The 12,575-nt window shown below is 45.2% G+C and overlaps 1 protein-coding gene across 1 annotated transcript in view; it reads right to left on the bottom strand.

Moving 5' to 3' along the window:
• Positions 1-12,575, bottom strand: part of LOC119440359 (mucin-4-like) — an 86,260-nt gene that overhangs the window by 6,950 nt on the left and 66,735 nt on the right. Inside the window, 3 exon segments of the mRNA XM_049662880.1 lie at positions 2,936-3,015; positions 7,514-8,626; positions 8,862-9,227. Coding sequence (XP_049518837.1) covers positions 2,936-3,015; positions 7,514-8,626; positions 8,862-9,227 — 1,559 coding nt within the window.

Raw genomic sequence — 12,575 nt, 5'->3', positions numbered from 1 at the left:
AACCCAGTACCTCCGTAGTGCGCATACAACCCATAGCAACTGCGAGAGGTCAACCCAGCACGCTTCGTGTGGCCATAGCATCCCATCGGATCTTAATGCCAGTTGTTCCGAAAAAAAATGTATGTAAGTTGAAACGTTCTATAAGGCGCACCTACGAAAAATTAAGAGAAAAAAAATGAGACATATACACCGGATAATACAGTATATACTACGGTAAAACTCGTTACAATAAAGTTGAAGGGGGAACTGAATGTACTTTGTTATATCCATTACTTCATTATAATGGATATACATATTCACAGCCAACCTGGCCCTTAAAAAAAATTATGGGGTTTTACGTGCCGAAACCAGTTCTGATTATGAGGCACGCCGTAGTGGGGGACTCCGGAAATTTGGACCACCTGGGGTTCTTTAACGTGCACCTAAATCTAAGTAGACGGGTGTTTTCGAATTTCGCCTCCATCGAAATGCGGCCGCCGTGGCCGGGATTCGATCCCGCGACCTCGTGCTCAGCAGCCCAACACCATAGCCACTGAGCAACCACGGCGGGTCAACCTGGCCCTTCTGGTCAGAGTTAGTGAGTTAGAACTAGGAAAGCTGAAGCAGATGCAAAAGCCAGTGACACATGATCGAATGACCATGAAAAATTGTTTTGTGCTGTGTGTTTGTCTGCATGATGACTGCTTTCTGTAATGTAGCTCTCAATGCTAGTGCACTTTCACCACAACTTAGGTGTAGAAGTAGCGGTGCAACAAGTCTGACAGCATTTTGTGAGCACGCTGGTGTAGCACTGCAAGCCTTAGATTTTGTACAATGCTCACAGCTGTACACAAGCAGATGCTTACAAACAAGAGCAATGAAAGCATCCTTTATGCTGGCATCCAGTTAAAAGTGTTGCATGAATTCGGAGACTTGGAGTGCTCTTCCAGCACATTCAGGAAGCCAGTTCAATGAATAAGCTTACTTGAAGTAAGTAACTTTCTAATATAAGGTAGAGTCAATGCCTCCTACATAGCACAAGGCCTGCGCACTCCGATCCACGACATCATGCTACGTGGCCCAACTGTCATAGAATCTAATCGGGATGCTTCCAAGTAAGTCGCGGTGATCTTGACGCCATTGCTTTTGTCACACCGAGCTTGGCAATGAAAATTTCAGGCCCCGTAGCATGATGTCATAAAGCACAGTGCACAGGCCATGTGCTATCTAGGTGGCGTAGAGTTGACTAGTGCTGCCACAAAAGGGTAACACAGACACTATCGCAATTTATTTCTCGTGTCCATTTTTTTTGTCACCTGCGCCACCCCATTCTTTGACACCTTTAAAATTTTTTTTTTTTTGCGAACTGAAACTATTTTTCGTGTAAAACATTAGGCGACATTCGTAAACATAAAAAAAAAAATTAGTAAATGTTGGCAGGCATGCAATGATGAAGGTGAAAACATTAGAAATGAAACATTGTCATAAAATACAGTCCCAGGACGTGAAAAGCTACGAATGTGCAGCAGTTTATCGTGGCTGCAGTTAGACAACAGAACACAACATGTTAGATGGTGTAGCATGCACCGAAACTTCATTCCTCCATGTACTGCAAGCCACGCGTTTCACTAATTGCATTTCACGACCTTGCTTTTTTAAAACCAAAGTGCAACATGCTACGTACAGAGCTCGGGAGACAGGGGAGTGCAGAGGCAAGGCAGCAGTGATAGAGGGCAAGCATGGCCGGTTTGGCAACCTACCAGGTGGCAAACAGTTCGCGGGAGTTTTGAAATGATGCATCAGATGAGTTACTAGCAAAATCGTGCACAGCTAAATTTGAGCTAAGTAATGCAAAATTATCAGTAAATCTAACATGAACTAAAAAAAAAAAGTCTGTCGTATCCATTCCCAGGAAATGTTTCCTTTGTTAAAACAAGATTATCAGCGCATGTGTTCCTTGTGGGAATTGGAAGGGGAATTATGATTATTTGTTGTATCCATTAAATTGTTATAATCCATTTTGTTACAGTAAGGTCTGATTATAAATGAAACCTTTGTTCCCACCACTCTGGAACACTACCTAAAAAACTATTTAAAAAAGTTTTTTTCACATGGCACTCGCGCTACGAACCAGGTGGCTCTGCAAGCTGGTACAAGAGATGGCACTGTTTACTTCATTTTTTGCACCAACTTGCCAGTTTCATTTTTTGAGTGTGAAGTTCACAGTGTAGGTAGTATTAGCCTGGCTGCTGTAGGGTCGTTTATTCACCTAAGCCAGTGCCACACATTTAGGTGAGTGCTTTCAGAGACAGTAGGCAGTCCTACAATGCCTAGATGGAAGAGCAAAGACAGGGCACTTTCTTCTTAAATTTTTTTTTGATTTACAGAGAACAGCATTTCCACACTTGATGCTGGCCCTGTCCCATTTCTGACTGTGCACAAGGGAATCGTTAATCAGCAATGATCAAAAGGAGTCAAGTAATCCTGGCTACTGTTCACAATGATGTGCAGGTATTGAGAGTTGCCCAGATCTCAAATTTATTTGTTTTCAGCTCGCTACAGCTGCTTTATTCTCATAGACAATAGGAAAGCACCTGAAGGTGTATCTTGCAATCTTCTAGCTTCGATGTGCTGCACATGCTGTAGAACACTGCGAATGGGCAGCTGGGCTGTCCACTGTAGTGATAGCAGCGCCAACGAAGACCAGGGATTAAAAGTGTAGCTGACTGCCAGAGGCTACATACATGCTGTGAGAAACTTGCAGTATGGTACTACAAGGTTTCAGTGGGTACTTGTTAGGCCTGATCCATGTAAGGGCTGCACCCAGTGAAGATTATGAAAATTAAAGAGTAGGTCTTGCCCAAATACAGGTGACAGTGTGTTTGTGCTCTGTAGCATGCATTCTTTAAAATGACCTTGTGGCTGTTGCACTGCAAGACCTATAATGGACACTTGCCTCCAGTTTTTTCTTTATGGTCGAGAAGTCCATGGGCTGCTCAATGACGTCGTAGTAGCCGGGAGCATCTTCAGGATCAACTATGCAAATAAGACAAGAAAACGAAGTCAGTGACAGTAGATGCCATGAGACCTCTGCACACAGTGTTGCTATAATGTGAAATACAGACAAATCTAACATTCACATTTCCTAGAGAAGAAATTATTGAAATAAAATGAATTGAAAGCAAATTCCAAGAAGTGAAATGATCTTGAAACAAACTTGGCTCTTCATAAGTTCCTTTACCGTCCAATGTTCATAACAAAAGTGCATTATTATCACTGATAATGCTACTTGCTGCAAATATTACAAGTAACAGTTGAACAACTGTGCTAGCAAAGAGCAGCATATGCATAGAGAGAAATTCAGGAGAAATATCTACCAAGAAAGCAGAGAACATGTGAACCCCAGGAATGCAGAGAGAGAAACCAGTGTTTTAAGTGCACTAGGCCCTTTTTCTTTTTTCCCTAAGAAAAAAAAAATTTGAACCAGTGACTGCTGGTCTTCAGTTACTTTAGGTTTACTTTAAACCCATGAATAGGAGTCGAAGGGAAGTTCTACAGATTGTTACCAACACATTGTTACCAGTTTTAATTGCCTGTTTTAATGTGCAACAGTATGGCTAACATAAGAAAAGCCAAAATATGGCCAATAAAAACTGGAGCAAAATGAATTTGTTAAGCTACTTTCAAGCACTGAAACCCAAAGCTTGCAATAATTAAACAGTGCTTTCTCATAAAATGGAAAGGCACTAGCCAACAGCCGAGTTCATCAGCTTACCAGGCTGTGTGCACTGACTACCATTTAATCACTAAGCAGCAATGACATTGGTCATGTAACTACTAGAAAGAAAGCTCTTAAGAAGACAGAAAACTCGTGAGTTTCGCATATGTACTAGCATGTTGTCCCTGGGTCTGGCCACACATGCGGCTGTGTCCTGCATAAGAACAAGTCTTGGCACTCCTGCTCTTCTGACAATGTTCGTGCAATTCACAATGCAATCCACGAGGGCCCTGCCTCGGCAGAGCTTGCCTAGGCTCCTTAAAGGGCCCCTCACCAGGCCTGGCCATTTTAAACTGACAAGCACAGTGCATACAATGCGCGCTAACGATCGTGTCTGCTAAGTATTACATCGCTATGCACCGCGAAAAGAGCTGAACTGTGAAACCAAATGCCCTTTGTCCTTCTCTTCGCGACCGCTATGCTCCCAGCCGATATGCGTAAGTGTGCCTACGTAGATGTATATGCTGTGACCCCACTCTCAGTGACACGTGACTTCGAGAATTATTCAAGGCAACAGCAGTTAGTATTTGTTTGATCCGTTGCTTCAATAAAGTTTAGAGAAATTATAAAACCTACAAACCGAATGTCTGCATGTCTTTGTTTTACTTCGTACCGTAGCAAGAGAGATGTTCTTCCGTTTCGTTTGCTTGTTCCCACGTCGTGCAGTCACGCACACTGAGAGCAAAACTATGACATGTTCTACCGTGTTCCAGTGCGCGATCATGCTCTGTGATCTGCTTGCATCTGCCTCAGTGTTCGTGTAGCACTGACTTATACTGCTAATCGGGTGTTCTCGTGCACAGCGCGTAAAATCGTGCAGTGCACGAAACGAGACAATGCAACAGCGAGACCATCAGCGGAAGTGTGCCGCGCAGCGAGAAAATGAGAGAGAGACAAAAAAAATTTATGAGCCATTCCACTCTGTGAAGGTGGATGACCAGCGAAGCTGTTTAGCGCACGACACAGAGCTGACGCATAATTTTGAAAGAAGTATGAATATATTTATTGCCCTGATCGGTGGTCATCGTGATGATAGGCACGCACACACATTCACGTATCACCTCTGTTATTAAATCCGTCCATCACGTAAGACGGACATACCCCATAAGCAATGGCTCATACCCCGTAAACGCGCCTCCTCCCCATTACGACAACAGAAGAGAAGTGGAATTCTACGCTGGAATGATGAGTGGCAACGGAGCCAGCTGGGGAAGAAGACGACGAACACGGGAGCAGTGGCACGAGCGTGTTTGCACAGTGTTTGCACACTATGTCCCGCACTACATCATACATTCACAGAGACAAATCGTTTTAGACACAGGTGGCCATTAAATCGAGCTCCGACGCAAGTGGCGATATGCGTTTGCTTTTGTTGTTGGCTCTCTCACTCTCACTTTTTATGGAAGAGTATTAAGGGAGAGTTTTTCTGCACGGACACCATAAAACCCCGGATCCCAGCTATAGACAGCGTTGCTGTAAAAAAAAAGTAGGCAGGACCCGTGACGTATGCGTCACGCAATCCGCCTGGTATGGGAGAATGCAGGGAAGGAATTTTGCTCATGGAGACCAGACAGGGGCAAGTGCAGACAGTGTTTTTGTTGGCGTTAGCGCTTGCCTCCTAAAATCATGGGTTCGCGGCACTGAAATATTTCTATCTCAGCTATTAATGAACCAATTTGCAACATTTGCAAAGTTGTTACGTGCCCGAACACTTCCAGCATATCACCAAAATTTGCTATGTGGCCTGGTGAGAAGCCCTTTAAATGTGCCTCGTGTGTGGAATAAAAAATAAAATAAAAATACATTAACTTTGAGGGCATGCCACTTGGCATAGTTTGCACCTGGCTGGCACAAACAACTTCGATGCCACTGTGATCTGCAGGCGGTCTTTTAGGACGTCACAGAGTTTCTATGACAACAAACTAATGCCAACGATGTCCTGTAACAGATGTCGCAATTATTTGGGTCTTAGCTGGGCACAGCAGTGCAAGAGCACTAATTTTGTTTCCATTAATGAGTGAAATTTCACATGTACCACTAACTTAACAACCAAGGTAAAAATGTTTACGATAAGTTAAGAGTACTTATCCCTGCCAGACTTGTGGCAAAATTAAAATGAATAATAAATACCTTTTAAATCGACTACTGTCATGGTTCATGGAAACACGGTCAATAGAGCACATGACTTTCAGTGCATCCAACAGGACTTGGCAATCAAATAATGCTCTCTGTACAGCAGTCTGCTGAGCCCGGTCAAGCCTTACAACTGCAACTTACATGTCGGGCCCGCTGCGTTTGCAGGCACCTTAACTAGATGGCGTTACGATACTGGCGGAGGCTGGGGATCGCATTTTTTTTTTATTGCGCGCATCGTCTGAATGGCATCTCGTCGTCTGCGCCTGCGCACGCTGCGTGTGCAGGCACATTAACTAGATGGCCCCACCATACTGGTGGAGGCTCGGATCGTCTGCGCCTGTGTTTAAAGCACATTTTTCCGGTGCCCCATAGCAAGTGCTTGCGTGGCTCAGTGGTACAGTATCTGGCTCCCATGCAGCGGGCGCGGGTTCGATCCCGGCGGGAATCGTACTTTTTTTTAGCGTTACCGGCGATAGCGGTTACGCAGCCGACACTGCCGGTGGTGGCATCATCGCAACTCGAAACGGCTATTGGAATGAGCCCACAACAGCTTACGCTGTAAAACAGCTACAGTACTCAGCGATATGAACGCAATAACTGCACCATGTGGCGGCCAGTGTCGGGAACACTGAGCTGACACATTGTGGTATACGATGAAAGTGAGGGCATTGTGACACATTGGGACAGCATTTGGCACCCCAGCACTCACCGGTAGTGCACAAAGCGCTAGTCGCCATGCAGGCCAATTATTGCATTCGAATCATTCAGCATTTGTGACAAACTGTGGGTCTCAATCCATGTAGGCCCAATGACTGTTGGCCCATTTGTACAACTGGTACTTAAACTTGTGAATATGCCGGCCATGTCTTCTCAATGCCAAGGAAAGGAATGAAAAACAAACAATGAAGCATTAAAGCAGGTACGAAGGTGGATGGCTCTGTCGTGGTAACAGTAGAGCGAACAGGTCACGAGGCCTGGTAGCATAAAGTAAAACAGTAATTCGCTCAGAGAATGATGCATATAAACAGAATATCAATGTGTACTTTGAAAATATTACAGTAGACTCATGATATTCAAACTTGCATAGTTCAATATTCCAGCTAACAGACAAATTTGAAAATTCTGGCTATCCTGCTGTGACCCAAGCCCCTTGATGCAGACAAGTCCAAACAAGGATTTCATTAATTTCAAACTTTCTGGCTTCCCAAAGTAGATGGGTGTGCTGAAAAATGGCTGCTAATAGTACATTCATATGGTATAAACAAGCTCTGCGAGATGACCTAGTCTTAACTATTCTGGTAAGCATATCTCTGCTGTTTCTACATCTGTTCAAAGCCAACTGCATCTGCACCTATAGACAACAAATGCAAAATTATGTTTCAGAAAGTGCCAACTTTACTCGAAGTGTCCATTAGCAAAAGGCACAGTTACAATGCCTGCTGTCTCTCCTGTCCTATCCTTTTACCTACACTACATCACCAGGTTGCGGGATGCAGCAGAATGTGCACATTCTGTTCTTTGTGTCATACCAGCACACGGCAACACTCAAACATGCATATGCACTATGATTAGACATATTGCACACTGAAGATATCTTGTTAAAAGTAAAGAGGTGCTCACCTGGCTCTAAAAACCAGTGTGCTGGTGGAGGCACGCCCTTTGACCTGTTGGCACCTCTGAATTTACACACTCGGTCCAGGAGCCCCGATGCCACTCGCGCCCAGCCAGACACATGCCCCGAGGCGCACAAAGATTCATCAATAAGAACATTAACACGACGTTTCCTCTTGAGCAGGAGCTGTGGCCCTGTTGTGCCCCTCGATGTGCTAGGCTGGGACAGCAATGCAGGGGTCACAGAGGCTGACGAGGTCACCACCTGTTCCACAATATCCCTCGCTGTCTCAACGGTCACCACGTTGCCAACCACTCCATCAATGTCTGAAATGGCTGAACTCGCTGCTGAGTCCTCGTCTTGGTGCAAAACGAGTCTAGACGTCGATGCACGTTCGTCCGGCACTCCATTCACCAGCCCACAGTGGCTCTGCACAGATGCCGACGAGCTGACTGTCAGCAAGTTGCCTGGGACATCTTCGAAAGCAGCATTGCTGCTGCTATCATCGTCACAGTTATGCGAGGAAATGGTCACATTGGCCGTTGCTTCCTCTTCTGCAAAGATCACGATTTCAGATGAGGTTCCGGCGGCATGGGCTCCGACCAGAATGACATCGCAAGCAGATGAGCACGTTGAGGCTGCTCCGTTTTCGTATGTCTCGGAGTCATCAACGTTCTGCGGTGTCGCGGGGTCCGAGCTGGTGCCGCTGCTGCTACTGCCACTGCTTCCATTGCCGTTATTGCTTGTGTGCCCATTGTCAACTTGTAATGGCTGACTTCCACTAGAAGTGCTGCCCGGCATGCTATTCAAGACAGCGGTGTTATCACGCGATGGCAGGCCAGCAGAGGAATCGGCCACAATGGCTTGCCCGTTGCTACTTGACAATGAAGATGATGATGAAGTGTCGAGGTGTGCCGCGTCATCAGTTCTGTGGTACGCAAGAGTGAGTGATGCCACGTCTACTGTGGGAGGTGAGCGCGATGTGCTGGGGCCGGACGATGAGCACGACGGAAGGGAGACTAAGTGATATGTGGACGGAGATGGGCCAGCACCCCGCTGTGCTCCGAACACGGTACTGGACACCGAGTCTACCATGACTGATGTGATGCCTTCACTGGCTTCTGCAAAGTCAAAACAAAACAGAAAAGATTGCTCAGTACACCCGACTCAGTGAGCAACCTAAGCATCAGCAAGTGGGCAATGATGAGACGGTCACCAATCTGAGAGGTGCTATTTACTAACACACATTCTACTACCACTGGCCTGTTACAGAAATTTGACTCGTTTCAGAGCAAAGCAGAGGATGCAATTTTGATTTTTGGTAGGAGCACACACACAGCTGACCAGCAAACCTACCAGAATCGCAGATCAGTAATTCATAGACTTCTTCGCCAATGTTTCCGGATTCCACAGGTTCCTCTGCCGCAGACGCCGTCAAAAAGCCGCCCCCGGTTTCAGACTGGCTTGGCTGGTCTGATGCACCATTCAGGATCCCCTGGTCACCAGCAGGAGGAGCACTGTCACAGGCTGTTGACACAGTGCGTGACGACTCGACACCCGAGTGCGAGTCCGACGATGCTTCATCCGATGCTGGTGGCACAATTCCCACGACGGCCTCTGTTCCTGTTGCTTCACCACTGTTACCACAGCTGCTGCTTGTGCCCACGTCACTGAAGGCTTGAGCATCAGGAATGTCCTCGTGGGAGTCCACTTCCACAGACCCTGTGAATGGCATGAGAAAAGACAGAATCTAAACACTGGACAGCAATGCACATGAGAGCCTTGAAAGGATGCTTCCCCAACCTCTAGAAAACAGCACATTCTGTACAGCCCCAAAACCCTGATATCAGCACAACTCTGCTAACACTATTTAAACCTCTGTATTCCATAATCTCCAAAGAAATTAATCCTCTCCATATTTAGGTCATCCTGATATTGTCCCTCTTCCACCATTTTACTTTCTGCCAGTGACCATTTCTTAATGGATTAACAGTGCTATCAATTTATCATCCTTCGGCACTACTGGATTTGGATTGCGCAGGTGATTCCAATAGTGCTGTTCATTATCAAATTTACGTGAGTACCGATGATTACTTTATAATGTAAGGTGCTACATGTATAAAAAGTGCACCAATTTGACCCGTGAGTTCATTAGCCCTTCAGAAGCGCCGATGTGCCGTGAATGCTGTGGTGGCAATCAATGACCAATGTCGATGCTAGCCACTATCATTGTGATTAGAGTGTTGCTCGCCTTTCTGGGCACAAGTTTGCTCAATAAAGGGTTAGATTTTGAACTCACAGCTTTGGCAGTGTTTTGTTCTTCACTATCACTACAATGTTACAATACACTGCCTGTGCAGTATACAATATTTTTATTTTCTTCTTTGCTCTGTGGCAAGTTCACATTTTTTGTCGATTGCTACTGGCCAACTCGCGCCGTGGTAAAATGGTGTACCTTGCTCTCCTATCAAGGCTTGAATTTGGCCAGAAGTAAAAAGTGCACTCCATCATTTCTGCTTAGTGTGGAGACTTCTGGATGAATTATCAGGGCAATAAATTGAACCCAAAACAATCTTGAAATTAGTTCAGCATGCAAAACAACTGAACCATAAGAACAATAACAGAAGCTGCCATCTTGACCAAATTGTGCCACATCATAGACAAATCCCGGTACTACATACAACCAGGTTGCCACGGTGGCTCAGCAATTTCAGTTCTCTAGTAATTGTACTATCAAACTCCATGCAAGCAGACCGCAGTGGTAATAATGTCTTAGTGACCCTGATGATTTCGTAACCACAGAACCATAAAATCGGTAAGAATGAAGACTCTTGGTGAGCAGGACAACTCAGCTGCTATTTCTTCCAAATGCTCTCAATGCTCGCTTGAGAATTCAAGTACCTGATCAGGTAGAACTTTTCTGGAAACCCTGTGGAACCCACCACAAATGTTTTCCAGCTACCACGCAGAGAACCCCATAAGACAGGTGTTACACCTTTTGGTTGAATGCAGTACTTGCGATTTTTCAATGTGTTTGGGAGGGCAACATTGATTGTTGATCCTTGAAAGGTTTATCTATTTATTTAAAAATACCTTGCATTACTTTATATACAAATAAAATATTACAATAAAATACCTTACTCAATGCCTTTTATGGGCATTGAGTAAGGGGGTTTCGTACAAGTTATGCAACTAAAAGTAATAAAAAGATGTAACATAAAATTTACATTAGTTGGGCAAAAATTGACACCATGGGAACACTCTAGACACAACACCAGCAAAGAATATAAAATAACAACCATATACATAATCAGTTCCAGGTAACCAAAAAGAAGTTGCAGTTCCACCCGAAAGGCGAAGCATCGATTGCGACTGCAAATTAGTCGAGATCTATACGAAGTAACGATAGTAGTTTTATCGGCCATATATAGGCCATATATACTTGCAAACATTTGCTTACTAAATAAATTAACAAGCAGGGTGTCACGCGCGTACAGGTAAACGTGAACACATCTCACTCGATGACCACGGAAGCTTGCTGTCAAAACGCTGGAGTGAGGAAATGCGGCAGCAGCAGCAAGGGAATTGACCTTTGTGCTGCCTCTGACTTCAACGCGAACTAAGCATTGAAAGCACAGCGTATATGAAGCTACCAGCACTAGATGTACTTTGTTAAGATGAGGCCCACGCAGGCGCGCACTTTGTCCAGATCGCAGATCGCTTTCAAGATACGGCACCCCTGCCATACGCAGCAGCCGCCGGAGTATAACGCCCGTAACTCCCCTCCCCCAGGTGCCTCATGCGCAACGAAAGATGGCACGTTTCCTCCCCACTTTAGTCCCTTGTGCGCGCGAGATTGAGCTGCGATCTTTGGCTGACCCTCGCAAGCCTTCATTCGTACATACAGCATATGGCACACGGCGACGATGTTATCGTGCTTGGACTTTATACGGAGCATCACGACAACGGCATAAATGCGCGTGGAGTGTCCATATAATCACTATCGCAATAAAGAAAAGGCGTGTCAACCAAATTCAGTGCGAAGGAAGACAAGGTTGATATACATGGCATATGTATTTATATGTGCTCAAATTGGGAAATTAAATATGATGCAAAGTTGCATAATAAAGTGATATTTGTGAATTCATTGCGATACAGAAAGTAGCAGCTTCAGCTTTTTGGATGTCTGAAAACAGTTACGCTCGGATGACTGGCTTCAAATATATCAATAGAATTAATTATAGGGATGGGCAAATATTCGATATTGTCGAATATTCTTTGATTCGAATTCAGGCATTAGATATTTTCAAATTATTCGGCACTCCCTAATAGGCAGCCAGAAGCCACAAATGCCCAGTACAAAAACACATATCGGAGGCTATGCTTTACGCGATGGCTGCCTTACATCAAGCATAAATCTCGAAGGCTATACTTTTTGCATTAAAGATCCAGAAATGTGCAATGCAAGGGCAGAAATGGCGCTAGCGCCCAACCCGAAACGAATCAGCGGAGTCCGCAGCGCCATAGTCATCAGCGGAAATCGTACTTGAATGTAGAGTGATCTAGAATACTGGGGAGTGTGCAAAGCACCTCGCCAATGCATGGGAGGAGCGAGGACCTTATCTTGGGAACTACCGCACCGCGGCGCTGCTGTACCGGACCCGTGAGCTTTGTCCGCTGCAGAAGCCGCGCCAAAGCGGCGGGCGTCTGCTACGAGCCCGATATTTGGGTTGCTATTAGCCAACGTCGCGATAATTTGGGATATATTAAGTACCACGTCACTGCAAGGTAATACTGCAGTGACTCACCGAACAGGGAACGCGTTTGCTGGCTGTGAATACGGGTATTTTGTCTATATCCCTCTAGCTCGCTTGGTCCGCGCTTACGCGGCTGTTTGAGTAACGCATTCCGCGCGCTTACTTCATTTAGTTATGCGTGGAATGAGCAACGTTAACGTGCTGCAGAAGAAAATAAGCTGGAGATCGCGATGATAACAGGAGAACATAGTAGATATGGCTAGCTCATGCTAACGCTTTTACACCCTATCGTTTTCTTTCTTTTATTTCATGC

This window comes from Dermacentor silvarum, chromosome 2 (assembly GCF_013339745.2).
Source record: "Dermacentor silvarum isolate Dsil-2018 chromosome 2, BIME_Dsil_1.4, whole genome shotgun sequence".
Classification (NCBI taxonomy): domain Eukaryota; kingdom Metazoa; phylum Arthropoda; class Arachnida; order Ixodida; family Ixodidae; genus Dermacentor; species Dermacentor silvarum.
The sequence above is the reverse complement of the archived record's forward strand: the minus strand, read 5'-3'. Positions and strand labels throughout refer to the sequence as shown.